The sequence below is a fragment of the Syngnathus typhle genome, linkage group LG20, assembly GCF_033458585.1.
Source record: "Syngnathus typhle isolate RoL2023-S1 ecotype Sweden linkage group LG20, RoL_Styp_1.0, whole genome shotgun sequence".
Taxonomy (NCBI): Eukaryota; Metazoa; Chordata; class Actinopteri; order Syngnathiformes; family Syngnathidae; genus Syngnathus; species Syngnathus typhle.
In genome coordinates, this window is record NC_083757.1 from 5975749 (window position 1) to 5996796 (window position 21048).

At 51.0% G+C, this 21048-nt stretch overlaps 2 protein-coding genes across 20 annotated transcripts in view; one reads left to right on the forward strand and one right to left on the reverse strand.

The window, feature by feature from the left end:
• The first annotated feature begins 572 nt into the window (after positions 1 to 572).
• Positions 573 to 4572, forward strand: flot1a (flotillin 1a). The gene is made up of 12 exons (XM_061267958.1): positions 573 to 718; positions 1570 to 1645; positions 1724 to 1799; positions 1870 to 1960; positions 2017 to 2160; positions 2225 to 2344; positions 2422 to 2517; positions 2614 to 2948; positions 3039 to 3084; positions 3174 to 3311; positions 3376 to 3537; positions 3642 to 4572. Exons 2-12 carry the CDS (start codon positions 1603 to 1605, stop codon positions 3660 to 3662), a joined length of 1272 nt encoding a protein of 423 aa, XP_061123942.1. The 5' UTR covers positions 573 to 718; positions 1570 to 1602; the 3' UTR covers positions 3663 to 4572.
• Positions 4573 to 5691: 1119 nt separating this feature from the next.
• Positions 5692 to 21048, reverse strand: part of macf1a (microtubule actin crosslinking factor 1a) — a 61746-nt gene continuing 46389 nt past the window's right edge. For 10 of the 19 annotated variants that reach the window (XM_061267857.1, XM_061267862.1, XM_061267856.1 and 7 more), the window contains 42 exons: positions 19819 to 19980; positions 19583 to 19753; positions 19184 to 19350; positions 18945 to 19104; positions 18117 to 18443; positions 17902 to 17986; positions 17611 to 17837; positions 17345 to 17551; positions 17036 to 17263; positions 16749 to 16967; positions 16462 to 16665; positions 15616 to 15841; positions 15328 to 15554; positions 15133 to 15255; positions 14951 to 15052; positions 14757 to 14858; positions 14497 to 14670; positions 14219 to 14374; positions 13958 to 14155; positions 13765 to 13893; positions 13471 to 13650; positions 13241 to 13396; positions 12954 to 13160; positions 12753 to 12872; positions 12522 to 12691; positions 12232 to 12391; positions 11956 to 12150; positions 11605 to 11877; positions 11262 to 11450; positions 11080 to 11191; positions 10833 to 10993; positions 10582 to 10744; positions 10358 to 10512; positions 10207 to 10281; positions 9625 to 9642; positions 8989 to 9106; positions 8512 to 8574; positions 8333 to 8365; positions 7252 to 7460; positions 6723 to 6827; positions 6212 to 6314; positions 5692 to 6081 (listed from right to left, as the gene is read on the reverse strand). In XM_061267857.1, coding sequence (XP_061123841.1) covers positions 5834 to 6081; positions 6212 to 6314; positions 6723 to 6827; positions 7252 to 7460; positions 8333 to 8365; positions 8512 to 8574; positions 8989 to 9106; positions 9625 to 9642; positions 10207 to 10281; positions 10358 to 10512; positions 10582 to 10744; positions 10833 to 10993; positions 11080 to 11191; positions 11262 to 11450; positions 11605 to 11877; positions 11956 to 12150; positions 12232 to 12391; positions 12522 to 12691; positions 12753 to 12872; positions 12954 to 13160; positions 13241 to 13396; positions 13471 to 13650; positions 13765 to 13893; positions 13958 to 14155; positions 14219 to 14374; positions 14497 to 14670; positions 14757 to 14858; positions 14951 to 15052; positions 15133 to 15255; positions 15328 to 15554; positions 15616 to 15841; positions 16462 to 16665; positions 16749 to 16967; positions 17036 to 17263; positions 17345 to 17551; positions 17611 to 17837; positions 17902 to 17986; positions 18117 to 18443; positions 18945 to 19104; positions 19184 to 19350; positions 19583 to 19753; positions 19819 to 19980 — 6807 coding nt within the window. In that variant the 3' untranslated portion in view covers positions 5692 to 5833. The remainder of the gene's footprint in view (positions 6082 to 6211; positions 6315 to 6722; positions 6828 to 7251; positions 7461 to 8332; positions 8366 to 8511; positions 8575 to 8988; positions 9107 to 9624; positions 9643 to 10206; positions 10282 to 10357; positions 10513 to 10581; positions 10745 to 10832; positions 10994 to 11079; positions 11192 to 11261; positions 11451 to 11604; positions 11878 to 11955; positions 12151 to 12231; positions 12392 to 12521; positions 12692 to 12752; positions 12873 to 12953; positions 13161 to 13240; positions 13397 to 13470; positions 13651 to 13764; positions 13894 to 13957; positions 14156 to 14218; positions 14375 to 14496; positions 14671 to 14756; positions 14859 to 14950; positions 15053 to 15132; positions 15256 to 15327; positions 15555 to 15615; positions 15842 to 16461; positions 16666 to 16748; positions 16968 to 17035; positions 17264 to 17344; positions 17552 to 17610; positions 17838 to 17901; positions 17987 to 18116; positions 18444 to 18944; positions 19105 to 19183; positions 19351 to 19582; positions 19754 to 19818; positions 19981 to 21048) is intronic. The other 9 variants (XM_061267864.1, XM_061267848.1, XM_061267847.1 and 6 more) reach the window with 8 other exon arrangements.

Sequence of the window (21048 nt, forward strand, 5' to 3'; positions counted from 1 at the left end):
CAGGAGTCCAAAATTCAAATCGTGCAGTACCCAGTGCTGCAGTGTACTAGTTGGTTCTTACCTTTGTCGTGGTGGAGAAACGAGGACGCAGCAAAGTGCTCCTTTCTGAAAATCACCTTTTTTTGTGTGTTTTAACAAGCTCGTTCAAACCGACAGCACGGCGTCCATCTGGGGGGAAAAACGAGAGAATGAGAGAGAGGGAGAGAGATTGAGACTTTTCCTGGAATAACGACGACCAAGATGATGCCGCCTTTGTGCGCCTTCGGGGACTCGGCGCCGTTCGGGAATCTTCGGAAATTTCCGGGCTCGAGCATCCTGGTGTATTTTTTCCATTTGTCCGTTGGAGGGCGACAAATCACAGTTTTCTGTGCGGACGTATTGTTCATATCTTTATTTAACAAATGTAATTTTAACAGTATATACAAATAAAGACGCATGATACACATTTGAATGTACATTTAATTAAAAAATGTTTTAACAGCGTTCTTATTGTTTAAACCCGCTATAGAATGCTAATAGATGCGGACGTCGCTGTTTGAAACCGTCCAGCTCCCGTCGCCTGCGTCACTCAATCGCCAGGAATTGACGTCATCATTTTCTACCGTCTGCTCCGTAAAGCCCAACGCATCGTCGTTACTGTTAACGAATATTACATTTGTTTTAACCTGTTAACCTGCTACGGGTCTCCACCGTCCTCATCTCATCTGCAAACCCGCTGGTGAGTTTCAGTCTTAGGTTCACCTTCCCTGCTAATTTGAAAACGTTTTGTATTTGTTGTGCTTATTTCTACATTCGATATTTAATTGAATTTGCTGTCAATCCTTGCACAGTATATTTTCCAGGATGTTGCTGAAGGCGGGTCTCGGTTGCTAAAAATTGCGTGACGTCATTGCGCGTACATGTCAATATTACACAGTGATGCTCATTTGAAATATGTTCAATGTGATGAATTTATCAACATTTAATAACATTAACACATTTTAGTTTACATTTATGTTAATGTTATAATAATAATTGCTCTCATAATTATTTAATAATTAAATAATTAATAATAAAAATCATATAAAAATCGTACATAAATAAAACAAAAATAATACAAATTAAAAATAATAAAGTCAAAAGTCAAAGTCTGCTTTATTGTTAATTTCTTTACATGCCAAGACACACAAAGAAATCAAAATAACGTTCCCACTATCCCACGGTGACAAGACATAGTACACAATATACGTACAAGTAAACAACACAAAAAAATAAAAACAAGAAGCCACAAACAATGAATAAATAAGAGTGATGAATAAATAATAAATAAACAAACAACACAATAAAAAAGAGGAGCAAAAATGTGTGCATACAGCAGACAGTCAGAATATAGCGCAAAAGTACAGGACGCTACGCAGAAGGGGGGAGAGAGTTCAGGATCCTAACAGCCTGGAGAATGAAGCTGTTGGTGAGTCTGGTGGTGCGGGAGCGCAGGCTCCTAATGTAATAATTGTGGGAATGTTATAATAATAATTGCCTTTAAATGAAGAAAGATACTCACAATGAACTCTCATCCTTTCTTTTTTGTAGTTTGCCTTTCTGTCTCCAGGAGCACCGGCCGACATGTTCTACACTTGTGGGCCCAATGAAGCAATGGTGGTGTCTGGTAACTCCCGCTCGTCTTGCATTACAGCGATGGTCCTCAAAGCGGAACCCCCGTGTTGATAACGTTCTTTTCTGCCAGGCTTCTGTCGCTCCCCTCCGCTGATGATCGCCGGAGGCCGAGTCTTCGTCGTCCCCTGTATTCAGAAGCTCCAGAGGTAGGAACAGCAGCACAATGTCAGTCTAGTTCTGGGGTTTTCCATCAATACAATCCTTTATGTTCCTCAGGATCTCCCTGAACACCCTGACCCTGAACGTCAAGAGCGACAAAGTGTACACCCGCCACGGCGTGCCCATCTCTGTCACGGGCATCGCGCAGGTAAGTCTGGAAGGCGTAAAGCAACTTGGCAGAATCACAAGTTTTTTTCCCCACAGATGAAGATTCAGGGTCAGAACAAGCAGATGCTGGCCGCCGCCTGCCAGATGTTCATGGGCAAATCAGAGGCGGAGATCGCGCACATCGCCTTGGAGACGTTGGAGGGACACCAAAGGGCCATCATTGCTCACCTGACCGTGGAGGTGACATTAAACACAGAACTGGACTCATCCATGCACTTGATGATGCGATTCTTTGCTGTTGCAGGAGATCTACAAGGACCGTAAGAAGTTCTCGGAGCACGTTTTTAAAGTGGCGTCGTCCGACCTGCTCAACATGGGCATCAGCGTGGTCAGCTACACGCTCAAAGACGTGCACGACGACCAGGTTGGCGGCTCCGCCCACCCTGGAAATGCCGCCCAACAGAAAGCAATCAGATTTATTTGTTTATTTATTTTGCTCAGGATTATCTGCACTCCTTGGGGAAGGCTCGCACGGCGCAGGTGCAAAAAGACGCTCGGATCGGTGAGGCACTCAACAAGAAGGACTCCGTCATCAGGGTGAGAAAGTTGACTAGCTCTCACGTCCTCGCTAGTCCTGTGATTGAATTCATGAAGACAGGAACTGAGATAATGTCGCTCCCCTGGCTCCGGCAGGAGGCGCACGCCATGCAGGAGAAGGTGTCGGCGCAGTACAAGAACGAGATCGATATGGCTAAGGCGCAGCGCGACTACGAGCTGAAGAAGGCGGCGTACGACATGGAGGTGAACACCAAAAAGGCAGAGTCGGAGATGGCCTACCAGCTGCAGGTGGCCAAGACCAAGCAGCGCATCGAGGAGGAACGCATGCAGGTGCAGGTGGTGGAGCGCAGCCAGCAGATCACGCTGCAGGAGCAGGAAATCACACGCAAGGAGAAGGAGCTGGAGGCCAAGGTCAAGAAACCCGCCGAGGCTGAGAAGTACCGACTGGAGAAGCTGGCTGAGGCCCAGCGGTCAGTTCTCAGTCTTTATCAACCAAATTATTTCTTAATTTCACTTTTAGTACTCATGCCAATTATTGAATGATTTTTTTTTTCTTGCAGTCTCAAGATGATCATGGAGGCGGAAGCCGAGGCTGAGTCCATCAGGGTGAATAAAACAATTTTTAACTAGAGGTTGTAATTCTTCCAAGTAATATGGGAATGTCAATTTTTATTTTTATCTCACCGCTTCGGCAGATGAAGGGTGAGGCGGAAGCATACGCCGTGGAGGCCAAAGGTCGCGCCGAGGCAGAGCAGATGGCCAAGAAGGCAGAGGCCTTCCAGCAGTACGGCGCTGGTGCCATGGTGGACATGTTACTGGAGAAGCTGCCCCTGGTGAGACACGCTGGAAGGCAAAACACAACACAAAATGGTTGACGATTGCGTTTTCTTCCACTAGATAGCGGAAGAGATCAGCAAGCCCCTGTGCGAAGCCAAGAAAGTGACCATGGTGTCCAGCGGAGGCGATGTGGGGGCTGCCAAACTGTCCGGGGAGGTTCTGGACATCATGGCCCGCCTCCCTGACACGCTGGAAAAACTGACTGGTGTCAACATCACCCAGGTCACACAATTAACAACAAGTGGCCGAAAAGGATTTTAAAAGCGATGCAGTTTTAGAAATAAGACAATAAACTCCGCCCCGTTCTTTCCATCATCTCATTTCAGGTGAGCTCCCGTAGTGGATGAGGAGGATCAGCCGACAATGGGGCTGTCCAATCAGCTCCATTGATCATAATCAGCTGTCAATCAACTGCATTGATCATAAGCATGACACACACACGCGCGCGCACACACACACACGCATGAGTCGTCCCGGTTTTACTGTGTTGTGCAGATGCTGCAATTTTGTTGCAATATTTGTGGCTGTTATCAATTTCTATATTTGTGTTGGCAGTGGTAGGCCGTCCATGTATGTGGCGGAAATCGTTGCTCGAGAATGCAATATACACCAGCATGCTAATGTGTCCTGTAAATCACGATCAATCTTCATCTAATAACATGACGAAAAGCATTGAAACGATTATAGTCGTATATATATATAAGTCAATCAATAATCACGTTTTGGTATTGACAATGAATGAATGAATGAATCTTTATCTAACAAAACTCTCGAACCTCAAGTGCTACTAACCTTACTGACTGCCCTCTAATCCAGTCATGGATGACTGCATTGTAGCAGTTTATAAAAACAGAAAGTATTTTATTTATTTATTTATCAGTAATTTTTGGTTTACTTTCTAGCAAAATGTCACTCGCCTGTCTCGGCTGGGAGGGGTCAAGGTTGTTAGCTACTGTAGCATTTCTCAGGTGTGCGCTCTAGTGAGCAATATTTAGTTTCATGGATTGGTTATGGGTGACATTTTTGCATTTTATATTTATTTGTGTGCTTGCTACAACTCAGTTATTGTCAACCCTACAAAATGGCTTGTGTTCCAAGATTAGCAAACACACGTATTGGGTTTTTATTGATTATTATAAGACCTTGTTATTTGAAGATGGCTATTATTGCCTACGCATTTTGTGTACACGTATCTAACTCTTACTAATGTGTGCTTTTGAAAGATTAAAAATTGCCTTATATATAGGCGTAACTCTGTCACCATCTCCTGGTCAGTTTGTGAAATGCCGTTAGCGATAACTTCTGGGAATTCAAAATAAATACCGAGCACAAACGCATCAGATGTGAAAAACATAAAAACTAAATATATCTGGGAATGGTCGTTGATTCTGTAACCTCCAAGTAACCTCCCCATTTTCCACAAATGTATACACATTTTTTATTACTGCAAGCATGATTTTAATACAAAAAAACAACAGCACAAAAGGTTTAGAATTTTAGTTTTTTTCATTTTACACGACTTGCCCCCCCCACACACACACACTTGTGCTCTGACACGTGTTGGCAGCATCAGAGGGGGGGGGGGACAATCAATAAATAAAAATCCATAACTGGTATCTTCTTTGTTTTCTCTCTTATCAACATGGAGTCCACACACAATTGGTCGCACCAGTTCAACTTCTTCTGCCGACGTCAGAATTAAATATTAATTTTATTTCAAGATAAACAAAAGAAAAAAAGTTGGATTATAAATTAACAGAAAGAAGTAACATGATAATCTTCCGTAACAGGCGGGAGAAAAGAAAAGAGCGTTGGGTGTCAGAAGTTGACACCCCGTCCCAGCATGGCGGCATCCTCGTCGTCCCGCATCCAAGCTTCAAAATGGCGGTTCGTCCCGCCTCCGTTGCGGTCGAGGATATCGTCAGTAACAGTCAAAAGAAGTGTCTTGATCTTCATCTGGATCATTTTGGTGTCTCTCCTGGCGTCTCAGTTCCGATTCAGAACTGCGGCATGTTATTTGGTACAAAACATGGGGGAAGAACTCCCTAGCGCCCGCCCTTGGATGGAAGCGAGCGAGAGAGTGCTCCTTTTTGCGAGGGGGTCGCACTGGGGATCCCCTTCCACGTGGGTGCCTTCCCCTGAGCGAGTGTTCCGTCGCACGTTGCATATCTGCTGGCCCACGAGCCAAAATGTCTTGATGTGTGTCGTAGCAGCACACGGCGGAAAAGTTGGAGCGGCCACTTTTTCTTGCCTCATGTTTGGACTCGTCTTCTTTGCTCACTTGCGCAAAGACGGACGGGAAGCCTGGAAGTTTGCAAAGTGTCGAATTTTTGCAAACCACGGGCGAGGTTGGACCACCTGGGTGGCGGCTCCTGGCTCTCCTGAGTGTACCACATGTGGCCCCATCTTTTTCCTTTTTTTTTTTTCTCTCCCCACTTCTTGACACAAACTGGATGCCAGCAAGTGATGCAAGAAGGCTGCCACGATGTGAAAGGAGGACATGTTTTTTTTACTTGTCTTATTTCTTGCTGGACCCGGGGGCTTTGGGGCTGGGCGTCTTCTTGGTGATTGTGGGGATCTTGGACGGTTTGGCGCCGGCGCCGGGCCTCCGTGGGGTGTCCGACGCGTCCGAACAGACGGAGCGAGAGTCCTGCAGCTCCGACGCGTCTGACGCATCGCTCCCTCGGCGGCTGCTGGCCCGGCTGCCCGCCCGGCTGCCCGCGCGGCTGGCGGGACCGCTAGCCGACGACCCGGCTCTCTTTGGATCTGCCAGGAAAGCGTGAGGGACAAAATTCACAATTTGACACTTTCAAGAAGTCACATATGTAAAAAGTTGTAACGTTGGCCGCATCAAGTCATGTGACAATTTGAAAAAGGTCAAGTGTTGAGGTCTCACCGCTTCGTTTGGCGGCGTGCGCCGTCCCGCCGTTTTCTCCTGTCAGCGAACCGCGACTGGAGTGGAAGGTCGGACGCTTCAGCTTGGAGCCCGACGACGCCCCCTGTGGGAAGAGACAAAGAGTGTCAGCTCATCGCGGCAGTCTGGAACAGAGCATTTGGTGTGTTGTAGCAATTTGTAGACAATCTAATATTGTGGAACAATCATCATAAAATCATTGTAAACAAATGGTAAAACATTCATCAACAGAAAAGATTCTGCAAGGACACTTGGGAGGTCAGAGATGGTTCCAAATTTTTGCAACATGGCTGACAACATCAACACACACAATAGACAGGACTTTGGGGTCAAAGTTGATCATTTTAGGATCGTTAGCTGCCTTAAAATTGAAAGACTGACTTTTGTTTGTTTTAAATCAATGAACCGGGCTTGGCGGGAGAGTGCAGAGGGGGGAAGGCACGGAAAGGGAGGCGGGATGTTGTCATGTCTGGATGGTCCCGTGCGTCGTTACCTCATCGCTGCCGACATCCGCGCAGCACTGACACTTGCTCGCCGACGCGCTTTTACTGTGCGCCAACCACGGCTTGGCGTAGTCACGAGAGTGAGTGTGCGACAACTGATGGGAGGAAGTCAGGAAGTAGTGCGGTGATGAGGGAAGGAAGCAGAAAGCATATAGGAAAGAAGGAAGGAAGCGCGCAAGACAAAGGGGCAAGGTAGCAAGAAATAGTCGAGAGAATGGAAGGAAGCAAGGAAGGAGGTGGAAGATGTGCAAATGGGGAGGCCAGCCAGTCATTTGAATTTTGTTACAAAAGATTATTTTAAAATCAAGTTATATTGATCGGAAAAAGGAAAAAGTGTGAAGGAAGATTAACGACGACGAGAGACAAAAACAAACAAGACCAAAAACATGTTAATGTTGAACAACATGGTAGCACACAACAACATATTATGGAATGACATCCACTAGAGGGCGCTTGAATTTTTATGTTACAGTTCCACTGTCTGTCAACATGTGTTGCTGCACTCGTTCAGTCACCTACCCTGGACGAAGCCGACGCGGTGGGTGTCGCCGGCGTGGAGGGGGCCGAGGCGCCGCTATGCGAGGCCGAGGATGAGGAGCGGGTGGGTGAGGCGTTGCGGGAGCCCGGCTTGGAGCGGCGGCCCCGCGAGCGCAAAACGCACACGCTCTGCGGCGTCCCCTCGGGAAGGATGAACTTCTCCCGGAGCTCCAGGTTGGTGCGCCCGCGCGCTGCAACGCAAGCACAACAACCGGGAACAAAAGTCAGAAGGCATCCAGGCCTGCAGGGGGCGGCAGAGGGCGAGAGGAAGCTGGACGCAGATCATAAAAACTGCAGTTTGTTTTTAAATAGTTGAAAAAAAAAGAAAATGCAAAAATTAATGGAAAAAAAAAACTATTATGCAAAAAAAAATACAAATGATAATCTGCAAAACAATGTTTATCATAGCATTAATAATATACGACCAGTAATAGGAAACAATAAAAGTAAAATAAGAGCAGTGGACGCTTGTTTAGCAGCAGTGCACGTGCTGGAGCGGGTGGGCTCATTTGGAACGTGTGTTCCGAGGGGAATGCTGCAATCTGAGCTGCTGGAAAATGCAACATTCGAACGTTAGCCTCCGCGGGCTTTTCCATCATATGACATCAGCGTGCTTGGCAGGGGGGTTCCGTGACTCCACAAAATGCGGCAGCCCCCCCCCAATCAAAGCGCACAACAACAAGCCTGCACAAGCTGCAAAAAACAAGATTCATATTTGTCATATCGAAGGGAGCCAGTGAGAAGAAAATGAATGACAAGTGCACAGGAAGCTCAAGATGCAGGAGGGAAGCAGCGGTGCGGCACTTTACAGCGCTAGTGGCACTTTGCACGGCCACATAGTCCAGTCCTTAAAGTACGACGTGACGTGAGCAAAGATATCAACGGGCCAACTTGAGCGAGCAGCGCCAACAATCAAATGACCACAACTGGACCGCCACTCCAACACACGCACACACACGTACACTCAATGCACAGTTGTGCAGATTAGGATGGTGTCAGACAGCCAGATGGATGGATGGATGGAGAGAGAGAGAGAGAGAGAGAGAGGAGGAAGGGTAGATACCTCTGCAGCAGAAATAGCCTGGAGTGACTGCCACTGAGAGACACAGGAGACAGTGTGAAAAAACGACACACACACACACACTTGCACGCACGCCGAGCCACACAACAGCGAGCAAAACGACAAGAGGAAAGGAGGAAGTCGAGGGGCGAGTGGAGAAAGCGCGAGAGAAGAAGTCCAACCTATACGCGATGAGATGGAGCTACTGGAGTCGGAGCGAAGGATCTTAAGTCCGGGATGTTGAACTGGAGGAAGAAAGAGGAGTGGAAGGAAGGAGGGGGGGAGGAGAAAAGGAGGGAGAAAGGGGGGAGCATGCATCATGCAGTACTTCAAACCAGTCATCAAATTGAAGAAGGTGAGACGGACACACACACGAACACACACACACACCTGAACACAAAACATGCGAGGACACCAAGCGTCCCGATTACTTTCAGCAATTTATTTCCCAGGGGGGGGGGGGGGGGGGTTAGTGCCCGCGTGGCCCCCCCCTCTAACTCCGCCAGTGTTTCTTAATGGAAATGTTAAGCTAACTGAAGTGCTTGCTGCAAACACAACTCCGAGTGACCGCCAACAGTTTGGAAACAGACAAACAAGACAAACGAGACACTTGGGCTGCTTCCTGCTGCTGCCAATTTTTTGGTGGGGGGGAGACTCACCTCGACAGGGATCGTTCTTGACCAGGAACTCGTCCAGAGCCATCCAGCCTCCGCCCACCCGCACCATGACGGTGCTACGCAGGATGCGCACCAGACGGAGCTGCTGCGAGTCGCCGAACTGCGCAGAGAAAGGTGAGGCGTCAACACGAGGAGGCCTCCGCGTGCATCCGCGGTAACACCCAAGCAAGCAGCCATGCAGGCAAACATGCACCAGAAGGAACATTGGCAGCCATCACATCATCGCCGGCGTCATCCCAGGTCATGAAACATGCTCGGATTGTAATTCAAGACTTGATTACCCAAAATGAGCAAAAAGTGTTAATCTCAATTGCCTTTACAAAGTTTGTTATTAGTGGTTAGTTGTGGTGTGATTCTTTTCAAACTTGTAACTCATCACACCATCTCAGAAAAAGAAGAAACTGTCCAATTCCTTCACCAGCGTCAGTACAAAGTGCAGAAAACACTCATCACAACACAACGGCGCTGAAACCTGCTTCCAATCACTTTCATATTTTCGCTTTTGTCCCTTGGAACCAAAACAACGCAATAGCGATCTCATTTTGCCAAATGCATCTTTGCACTTTGTTTTTGCGAGAAAGCAGATTTCGCACGTCACGCCAGAGCATCACAAGTTACCTGGTTTCCGAGGAAGAACTAGAAAAAATCCGGCAGAGGCGCGGCGCACGGAAACACAAAGGACAAAGAAAGAAAGGAAGAGATTGCGATTGAAACAACAGCAACAACAACAACAACAAAAATAATAAAACAGCAACAATAAGCCTGTGGAGGCGCGTTCCTTTTCATGTACAGTGGCACCTTGACTTAAGAGTTCCGTTTAATCGTTGCCACGCTTGCACCTCAAATCCTCTTTCCCCATGCTAATTTGGTTAGCTTCTCTATAGTGTTTTGCATTGCGTGATAGCATTAAGCTAGCGGCTCGTATCCTGAACAACTTGCAAGTCAGGCACCATTGTACGATTATCGAATATTTGACGGAAGATGCTAATGGATTAGAAGCGGGAGTGACTCACAAACATGAGCAGACACACACACGCGCACAATGTGACAAAGTGTGACACGCGTGCCTGATCTCATCTGATATGACAAAACCATTTCATTACGATACAAATGTCATCTCATCTCCGAGTGTCTCAAACGGCGCGTTTCAATCATCTGCAAGTACACGCGAAGTAAAAACAAAAAGTGGGCGTGGCTTACCCGGTATTTGTTCTCCCCTATTTGCTCCACCTGGAACCTCTTGGCGCACTTACACTGAGCCACCTGCCGAGTCACCTACACCGCATCGAACCAGACGAAAGCATAAGTCTCGATTTGGACTCATTAGAAGCACGGCATTGATGACGCTCACCTCGTCCTCAATCTTGTCAGCGTCCGTGGTTGGTCTGTAGGCGTCCTTGTTGGGATGCAGGGCGGCCACAAACTCGTAGTAGTCGATGTAGCCGTCGCCGTCTCGGTCAAAGATGTCCGCCACCGCCGTCATCTCCAACTTGCTGGTGGGGAACTCTGCGAGGGAAAAATACAAATAAATACAAAGTATCCAAAGATGTTTTTCTTGTTTTTGCGTGAACGCACTGGACGCCAAGATGCCGTCGATGAACTCTTGCCGCGTGATCTTCCCGTCCTGATCTTTGTCGATGCGCCGGAAGAAGTCCATGACGCGCGATTTCTTGTGGTTCATCCAACGCATGTACTTCTTGCGCCACACGTCAAAATCAAAGTTGGCAAATTCTTTAAGCTGCAGCGAAAGAAATGCAAATGTGTTTGTGTGACATCTATTTGACTCAAGTCGTGAAAATATCAAGGGACCGATGATGCCGCTGTACCTCCTCCAACCTGTCCAGAGCGTCGTTGAGTTTTCGCTGGCGGTCCAGTGCCAGAAGCCAAACTTGCTGCCAGCGGGCACACAGATGGTTGAGTCGGGGGTTGGTCCCGGAAACCTGCATCGAGGCCGGCTGTTGATGCTGCTGCTGCTGCTGTTGCCGCCCTGGAGAGGAGCAGTAATGTCAGGAAATGATCAACCAATACTAATCGGTGTGACGAGTTGGTAATCAATATATGCGAGTGACTCACGGCCTCCTCTCCTCTCCGCCAAGCTGCTGGGAGGCTCAGCAGGTTTCCTTTTGTAACTTTTGGTCACTTTATCCACGTCCGGCTGTTTCCTTGTCATCTCCTCCATGAACATCTAACAAAGAGCCAATATTTAGATTGAGTCTGATCAATACCGAACGATGTGCGTTGATCAGAAGGCCGACCTGGTGTTCTGTGATCAGTCCTTTGACTTGGGGGATGTCCTGCGGGAGGGGGTCTAGGTCTCTCTGCACCAAGGTGGTCTCGGCCCACTGGAGCCACGACAGGAGCTCCTCCAGTAGGTTGGCATTGTTCAGGACCTCGGTCAGCGCCGCCTCCAGACGTTGCTCGTGCTGCTTGGCCCACGTCAGCACCTGTGAGCACACGTGTTTGTTTTCAACACCTTCGATTCCATGTGTACCTCTTTAGGAATGAAATATTTGCCTCATCAAAGATTAAACAGTAGGTGTCACAAGATTGAGCCCTGGGGAACCTCACATTTAATCTGAGACAGCAAAAATGTCTCACCTCCTCAAAGCGTGCCCGGATGATGGTGATCCAGTGCTTGATGGTGGTGATGGAGTCGGCGTGGCACAGGGCCAGGATGGCCTCGCCCATGCCCGCCGCCCGGTTGACCTCTGCCCTCTTCTCCTCCACGGTGCCCAGGAATTGGCGGTGGGTGTGCAACAACGCTTGGAGAGTCTCCGCCTCCTCGGGAAGGACGCCGCGGAAGCGAAGGCTCTGCTCGGCCTCGGAGAGCCACTCCAAGAGCATCTGCACGGCTGTGCGGAACTCCTCCGCCTGACATGTGACAAAAAAAAAAAAAAACTCATAGATGATCCTTTCACTTTATCTTTCACTTTTCTTTTCTTTCCATACCTGTTTAAGTGCCTGTTGTAGTCGCGTTTGCTTGGTGACGGACAAAGCGCACACCGTCTCCCAGCGGTTGCTCAGCTCCTGCAGCTGAACTTTGACCCACGCCGTGTCGTCGCGACCCGTCTCCATGAGGTCTCGAGCTGAGCGCTTCAAAGCTTGAACGCTGCCCGTCCTCTTGCCCATCTCCTTCTGGAAGGCCTGAAATGTGTTTCAGACAGCAGGTGGCGTTACTGAGGCTCATCGTGAGTGTCAAACTTTTAAGCTAGGATAAGTGGGTACCTTGTGGGAGTCCATGAGATTGGAAACCAGGTCCAGGTCGCCATGGACGGGCAGATCTTCAGCGAGCTGAGGCTCCACGCGGTACAGCCAGTCCACAAGAGCCTGGAGGGCCTCTGCAAACTGCCCCGAGAACAGAAGAGCCTCCTCCAGCTTGTGTTGCCTGTTTGAAGACAAAGATCCTTTTATTTATTTTTTTTATTTTAATTAATGCACAACAAATATTGTAAATGAATTGATTAATGAACTGAGCAAGCCATAAATTGCCCTTTGTGGATAAAATATTTCGTCACCTCTCCACACTCTTGCCACAGACGGTGTCCCACTTGTCTCGGACTTCGCCCACCAGCAGGTCCAGTTTCTGGGTGTCTTCCGGGAGCTGAGCTTTGTCGCGCATGGCCCGGCCCGACCTCACCGTGGTGTCATAGACGGGTTGCTTGGATCCCAGCGCCTTCTGGAACTCCTGCCAGACCGAGCGAGATGTGAGGACGGACGTCGGCGCCAACGGGATTCCCGTACCATACCTTGTGTTTGGTCAGCTGGACTTTGATCCTGTCCGGTTCGTTGGGGATTTCCAGTTCCGAGTCCAGGCGGTTCTCGGCCTCCTCCAGCCAGTCGGACAGCTTCCGCCAGGCTTCGTGGAACTGAGGAAAAAAGATTTGTTTATATAATCTCAACTTCCTAATCACTCAATGGAAAAGAAAATGGCCACCCTTGTTTAGTACCTGCTTGGCCCGCTTGCGAGCCTCATCCAGGTGCCGCCCGCGGTCCAGAGACCTCTGAACCAACTTGTCCCAGCGGGCCTGGACGCTGAGCAGTAGGTTCTTGATGAGGACCACGTCCTGCTTCAGACTGGCGAAGCGCAGCTGGGAGCCAGACTTCTCCAGGGCCAGGACCTGCTCGCGGTGCGTGTTCACCTCGTTGACGAAAACCTGAACGCACGCGAAGTTAGAAACCGCGTTCGCATAACTGCGAACGGACAAACCTTGTTTGTCACGGTCGGCGACCCAACCTTGTGCTCGTCAATCTGGAAGAGGACCGTGTCCAGAAGGAGGCTGGGCGGCTGGGCCATATTGAGAGTCTGCTCGGCCTGCGTCAGCCAGTTGATGGTGTCCTGCAGGGAAGTCTGGAAACTGGTCGCCAGCGAGAGAGCCTCTTCCAGCTTTGCCTACGGCGGTTGACAGGAAAACAATCAGACACGTCAACTGTGCGACTTTGTTGTCAAAGGCAAAAGCATCTTACCCGCCGGTCATCCATCTTGGTGTTGAGGATGGCCCACTTGTTCTGCAGCATTGCCAGGTTCTGCTGGGTTTGCGTAGTTCCCGGTCCCGCGTCTTCGCCGCGAGCCAGAAGCATGGACTCGCCGGCGTCCAGAAGCCGGTGGTACTGGTCGGCTCGCTGGCTCAGCTGGCTTTGGAGCTCCTGTGGATGAGCAGATGGATTCATAATTGGTCTTTGGCATCATTTGAATTCCTGGAAATGTGTCCCTGGGGTCCCTGGACTTGGTTTTAAGAGTTAAGTAGGTTGTTTAGTCACCATGTGCTGCTCCAGCTGCTCCCTGGCCGTCTCGGGGAGACCTCCGGTGGGCTTGGCCGCCGACAGTTGGCTCTCCGTGCGCCTCATCCACTGCAGGAACTCCTCCAGCTCGCCATGGAAGCCCTCAGCCTACAAGAAAAAAATTCAAATGGATCCAGTTGTTTCCAGAGCTGCACCTTTTGTTAAAGTCTACCTGGTGCAAGGCGGCTTCCAGCAACTTCTGCCGCTCCTGGGTCTTGAGCAGGAGGTTCTGCCAGCTGTGGTTGAGTTTGTCCAGTTGCTCCCTCAGATGGCTGGCCTCGTCCCCAGGAGACGACTCCAGGAGCTCGGCGGCTGCCGCGTTGACCGCGTCCACCGTGGCGTGGTGGGACAGCACGTCGTTGCGCAAAACCTGCAACCGTGGATTCCGAATTTCAGCCTCGAAATGTTGCTCAGAAATCACTTTCTAACGTACGTGATGTTTGGCCAGTTCGATCTCAATGGCCTTGGGGTCTGAACTGATTGGTCGCTGGGTGTCCAGGGTGGTGTACGTGTGGGTGAGCCAGGCCTGGAGTTCAGATAGGGCGTGCTGGAACTGACCCAGGGCCAGCAGGGCCGCCTCCAGCTTGTGCTGTGGTGGCAAGAAAACAAGTTGCATAATGCAGCAGCTGAAACGCACAAGTCTCCTTGTTGGAGCATCATCATCATCATCATCATCATCATCATCATCATCATGAGTGGTCCCCTGTCTACCTGTCTCTGAGTGATCTTGTCCCCCAAATTCTCCCACAGGTGGCGCAGCTCAGTTAGCGGCTCCTGGATCATGTCCCGGTCAGTTTGGTCTGAAACTTTCTTCAGCAGCAGCTCCCCCTGGTGGCAGAGTTTCTCCATGTCGATCTGCTGCTGGTACACGTCTACTTTGTACTGCTGCTCCAGGGAAAAGCAGACTTAGTAGTCAGTTGGGCTCCAATTTTGGAGGGGAAATGTTCCCGCATTAACGAGACGATGCCAACCTTGAGCTCTTCAATCTGGTGTTTGACCGTTCCCAGGTCAGTGCCCACTGTCGACATTTCGCACAGTTTGATGACGGCGTTGTCCAAGTAGTCGAACATGGACTGCAAAAGACAAATCATCGCTGTCAAGTCTTTGCCGTTGGCTTCAAGAGGACACTTGAGCAGAAATGTTGAGATGTGGTGCTTGCAGTCACCTGCAGAGCGTCCTGGTACTGGACGGAGGCGCTCATGGCCTCATCCAGCCTCTCCATCCTTTCTCTCCATGTCCGGTTCAGACTTTCCCAGGCGCCGTTCATCTGAGGAGTTGCAAAAAAAAAAAGAAATAAGTATAAGGCAGCAAAATGACCCAAGGTTTTTTAGAGCATCACACACTCACCTCATCGATGGTCTTTTTGACTTCGGGTTTCTCGGTTTCTCCACAGGCGAAGATAAGATCTGCCCCGAGGGTCCTGACAAACTCCAGTTCCTCCCTCAGACCGTCAGTCTCCGCCTTGATGGCCTGGACCGGGGAAGCCGTGGTCAATTAAAACAAGAATCTCTTGAGAAGCCCTCAACTGAAGGCGCTACACACCTCGGCGGCCTCGATCTGCTGCTTGATGAGCGAAGGGTCCACGCCGGGGTCCTCCAGCTCCTTGACGATGTCCTGCGAGTCACGCAGCGTGCTCAGCAGCGCAGACACGTCGGCCCAGAACTTGCCGGCCAGGTCCAGCACGTCATTGAGTTTGCTCTCGCGGTCCTCAGCCCGCTGGCGGATCTCGTCCCACAGCGAGCGCAGGCGCAGCAGGCGGGAATGGACGGCTGGTGGACGGCATTATTCAGATTGTCGCTCTTTGTAGCGAAACCAATTTTGTCAACTCACCCTGGGCAGCCGGGTCGTCGTGGGCAGCCCGACCGATGAGTTCCTCGCCACGGGCGCAGAGGGCGGAGAAGCTTGGCAGCAGTTTGTCCAACTCCAGACCTTGCGCCCGGTGATCGGCCAGCTGCTCGCGGATCTTGTCCACCTCTGCCGCCACGGGCGGAGGCTGACGCAGGCGCTGCACGGCCGCCTCCAGGGTCTCCAGAAGGGGGTCCATCTTGTCGTGGAACTACAAGGCGGGCGAATTACACGTGAGGTGAGGGCAAGCAGGTTGATGATTGGCATTTTCCGCCTTCTAAAAATCAATGTGAAACATCAAATCCCATCTGGGTTCTCATTCTATTTTTAATGAACCGGGTTGGTACAATTTAAAAATGCGGGAAAAGCTCGGTTTGATATTTCGAAAATCAATCGACGGCATCATCGAGGACAATAAGAACAAAAATTAAGGGCAAGCAAATGTTGCGCAGGAGAAGGCGGGTGAGAAAGAGGCAACTCCGTCTTACCTCCACCAGCTGGGTGACGGGCAGTGAGCAGTGACCATGGAGAAAAGTGGTGGTGGTGACATGTGGCGAGAACACGCAACCGGCGAGATGCGACGGCGTGGAGGACAGGACAAAAAGGACGTGTTGGATGGGAGACGGGACGGTTAAAGGAGGGTAGGTTAACACACGGTGCAAGTGGACGCACGAAAGGATGGAGGTGGGATGGAGGGTGGAGAAACGACAACCAGTTAAATCTGACACATGCCTTCAAAGTGCAAAAAAAAATGGAAAACAAAAAAAAGTCTTGATTCCCATCAGCCAAAACACACTCGTGCTGTTTAGCGGTCACACGTTTGGGACCTACCTGAGCGGACTGCGACACGGCCTCGTCCAGCAGCCCCGCGCGACCTTTGACCTCATCCTTGATGGCCGAGTAGCGGCGCTCGGCATCGGTGTAGCATTGCGTCACCCGGGGGCCCTCGCTCGCGCTCAGTTCGGCCAGCGGGGGGCCGATCTTGAGGAGCTTGTCCATGTGCGGCTTGTGTTCGGCGATGGACTCTCTCAGAAGCTGGACGGAGGCGGAGAAGACATTTTGAGAATCTTTTCCACACTACACGGGGTCTTAAAATAATTACGTTTGTTCTATTTTACCCTCATCTGGTCCTGCTGCAGGCGCAGAGCGTCCGTGTCGATGGCGGGCGGCGGAAGCTGCCCGATGAGGCTCTCCGTCTCGCCCAGCCACGGCTCCAGTTCTTCGTAGGTCTCCCAGAAGCGGGTCACCAGCACCTGAGCCTGCTCCAGGGCCGCAAAGCGCTCACTGTGGTTCTGGTTGACAGCGTCGTAGCGGGCGCTCAAGGAATCCGTCTTCACCTGAAGGAGAAAAGAGGAAGTTGTTTGGGGAAAATTCTAATTGGTGGAAGAACCGAGTTCTGGCTCACCATCAGCGCGTCCTTCTGGGCGTCGCTGCACGTCTCCAGAATGTCGTCCCGAGTGGCGAGCAGCTGGTCCACGGTGTCCTTATGGCGGATGATGTCGATGTTGAAGGCCTTCTGGACCTGCAGCTGGGCCACCGTCACGTCGGGCTCCAGGCTCAGCGGGCCTAGCGACGCCAGCTTGCGCTCCGTCTCGCCAAGCCAGGCCAGCTCGGCGTCCACCGCCTCCTCGTACTGCAATGAGGAAATTGTGTGTCAATAATAAAGTAAAGAGGTGATCAGAACTCGCAAGAACTAGAAATAATCCCGCAGTACCTGCTGCGACCTCTGGATGGCGGCCTGCACGAGCTGCACCCGCTGCGTGATGGTGTCGTCGGCTTGTCGGTAGCGCTGGTTGGCGTCGGCGACCAGTCGGTCCAGACCCTCGCGGGCTCGCCAGGGCACCAAGTCCAGCAGGGCGCTGCCCACTTCGTTGAGGGTGTCCAGCACCAGACGCTTCTCGGCTGACACTTTTTTCAACTCCTATAAAGTTAAAAACGATGAAAAGAAAAGTATAATCTCGCAGAGCCTCGCTGACGTACCTTCTGTCGCTCCTGGTAGGCGGGCGAGGCGTCGGGCTCCACGTCGTTGAGCTCGGCCTCCACGGCGTCCAGCCATTGGTTGAGGTCATGGTGGGCGCTGGCGAAACGCGTGGCCAGCTGCAACGCCTGCTCCAGCGTGCGCAGCGCTTTGCTGCTGCCCGCCGTCATCTCGGCGTAGCGAGACTTGATGCCGTCCAGTTTCTCCTGAATCAGCAGAACCTCCTCGCCTGCAAAGTCCAGCCGGGCGGTCAGGTCGACGATGGAGGGAGCTGAGCGGCGCCAGATACCCACCTGTGGTCTGCTTGAGAAGAGCTTGCCCGTTCTTGACGGCTTGGTCCACTGTCTTCTTCCTGCTTACAATCTCCTCGTTGAGTGACTGTGAAGGGGAAAGACAACAAACATCATTATCGCTGACTTCATCATTTGCATTCGATTCAATACTAATGTTTAAATGTAAACAATGTTCGGAGTTCATTTTTCTCCGCCCGCCACCGTCGTCATCGTACCAGCGTGTGCTTGTGCTGCTCGGCCAGCACGTCGGCTTGGTAAGTCTGCACCGACACCAGCGCCAGTCGCTGGCCCACCTCGGCCAGCCAGTTGAGCACCTCCACCTCGTCCTCGCCAAAAAGCCGAGCGTTGGCCAGCGCCTGTTCCAGCAGCGCCGCCCGCCGCTCGCACCACTCGGAAAGCTGGGCGTGGCCCGAGCGGACCGCCTCCACGCGCTCGCCCAGCCAATCCCGGTCCGAGGCGCAGCTGAGCGGAGCCAGCGATTGGCTGAGGGAACGCAGGTGCGCTACGTCCGACTCTCGAGCGCACACATCGTCTTGGATGGCCTGGGAGGTGCGTGTGTGTGTGTGTGTGTGTGTGTGTGTGTGCATGTCCATGTGTGTGATAAAAAGGGACAGATAACAGAAAAGAGAACAAAGGATGGAGACAAATAAAATATGAGCGTGGCGATGACAAATCATAAAGCTGTAAATCATAAACTGGAATGACGAATGAATAATAACACATACCAAAATATGAAACAATTCAAAAACATAAAATGAAGATGACGTTTTATGGGTCATGTTTGTGTCACACGCTGAGTGGATTGTAATTTGGATTTAGTGCTACTTAATATATCCAACTTTCATTTTGGCCAGCCAAAGCCACACTCAAAACTGCCAACAGTATTGTAAATGTTTTATTTATTTACGAGCAGCCAAAAGTGGGATCACTATTTGGCAAGATCACATTGTTTTGGGTTCAAATCGGTTCCCCCCGGCTGTATACGGTGTTAACGACCTTATAACTAGCAAAAACGTTTGAAGAACGTTAAGAACGATGGCTACCTTGTGCTTGACGATCTGCTGGCTGATCTTAGCCGTCTGGGTTCCCATGGGCTCGGCGGAGCTGACGCGTCTCTCGGTGGCGCTCAGCCACTCGCCTAGCGGCTCCAGAGCCTCGTGGAAGTGGAGCGCCAGCACCTGCAGCTCCTCCAGTTGCCTTTGCCTAACCGCCCAAAAATGAGGAGGAGGCTCTTTATTAGCATTTGGTCGCTTAGCTGAACAAACCAAATCGAAGCATCTACCTGGAGCTGGCCTTGTCCAGGAGGTCGTTCCACCTCTGGGCCAGACTTTGTAGCTGGCTCTGGATCTTCTCTCGGTCCTGAGCGTCGGCGGTGGCGGCGATGCGCTCGCCCTCGGCGCGGATCATCTCCACCGTGGGCCGCCGGTCGTCCAGCAGCCTCTGGAGCAGCTGGACCACCGACGCAGGAGAGTGGAATTTAAAAGCAAGCGAGCAGGATGGATGTAAACAAATGATGGCTAAACGCATTTACAAACATAGGAAATGGATGTTTGCTAAACAAATGACGCCATCCCACAAGTTCCCTGTTGCCAGTCGAATGGCTCCATTTAGCAGCGAGTCAAAACATCACCGAGCTATAAATCCACAAAGGGATGATTAGCGATAGCAATCTCGCTCTCACCTTCTGCTCTTGAATCTGGGCCTTGACCACGCGGTACTCGGCCGACGGCGGCTTCTGATTGGCTACCAGCTCCTCGGTGTCGCTCAGCCAGCTGAGCAGCGGCTCCAAGGCGTCCTGGAATTTGCCACAATGCAACAGGGCCTCCTGCAGTTGGGCGATCCTCTCGGCCACCTGTCGAGCCCACCGTTACTCTTGCGTTCCCAGACATCGACGCGAGCATACTTTTCTCTCCTCACCCTCTTGTTGAGCGAGTTCCATCTCTGGTTGGTTTGGTCCAGGTCGTGCTCCAACGCCCGGGTGTCCGTGTTCTTGGCGGCGCTTTGGATCAGACCCTGGCCGACAGCGTTGACGTGCTGCAGCTTGGCTTGGACGCCGTCCACTTGCTCTCGTTCCAGAGCCTGACAATCCAGAGAAGAGTCGAGTTAGTCGTCGCTTGAATTCAACATTTGCACTTTCGAGTTGCTCAGAACTTCTCACCTGTAAACACAAATTTATTTATTTGCCGACTCATCTTTGTTTTTAAACAGTCAGGAAGGTGAAAAATGAAGGAAGAGCACAGCCAGGGAAAAACAACAATAAGCCGAGGAGAGTTGTGTGTGCGTGCGCCGCGTAGATAAAGTACACACACTGCGTACTTTGTAGTTGACTTCTCCTCCTCTCTCTGGCCGCAGTCCACACACAAGCGGCGTTGTGGAGAATGTCCCACATACTTGTCATTCTTCCATTCCTCCCAACAGCACGCGACCCACAACCCACGCAGCAGCCTCCATCTTTTCTTGCTCACATCTTTGTCACCCTGTAAGGACAGTTGCTTCTTCCCGATTACTTGAGCTAACCAACTCCCTTTCCCTTAAAGTTTTTCCTCCATGACCCGACCTGGTGCCTGCTATCAGACCGGGCGACTGTTTGTCTTCAGGCTCTTTCCTTACTTCCTGCCTGCGGGCCGCTTACCCTCGCTCACTTCCTGCCTTTCAGCCCTCCATCCTTCCTGTCGTCAGCGAGCGAGGAAAACAAAGCGCGGCGCCGACATCGTGACGTCGATAACGCCGACTTCCAGACCCGAAAAGCCTTCCTCGCAAGACTTTCATTTGATACGTGCATGAAATGTGGCAGAAGCATTCAGCTTTGAACAGCGAAGGTGATGCTCGCCCCCCGCAGCTATCAAACAGCATGCTAACGCTACGTCCATCTGTCTGTCTAGTCTGTTTTGTCTGCAGGGCACACAAAAACGCGCTGGCCCTTTAAATGATCCAAAGGGCCTTCTGCTGGTGCACCAGCCTGCCAGCGTGCACGCCCTCCGCCTCTTATCATGCTATCAAACGCTAACGAAGGAGCTAACACGCGTGCACGCGCTCACAGTGTTTAGCTCTCACCTTCTTATCTCGAAGCAAAAGCATTCAAGCGTGGCTGAGAGGGTTTGAGGGGGGTCAGTTGACTCGAGACCTAAAAAGGACTTCATAACACTG

Excerpts from the sequence above, each read along its gene's own strand:
- flot1a (XM_061267958.1), top strand. The coding sequence starts at position 1,603 with ATGTTCTACACTTGTGGGCCCAATGAAGCAATGGTGGTGTCTG. Across the intron at positions 2,518-2,613 it reads AGAAGGACTCCGTCATCAGG|GAGGCGCACGCCATGCAGGA; the intron begins GTGAGAAAGTTG and ends TGGCTCCGGCAG. Across the intron at positions 3,085-3,173 it reads CCGAGGCTGAGTCCATCAGG|ATGAAGGGTGAGGCGGAAGC; the intron begins GTGAATAAAACA and ends CCGCTTCGGCAG.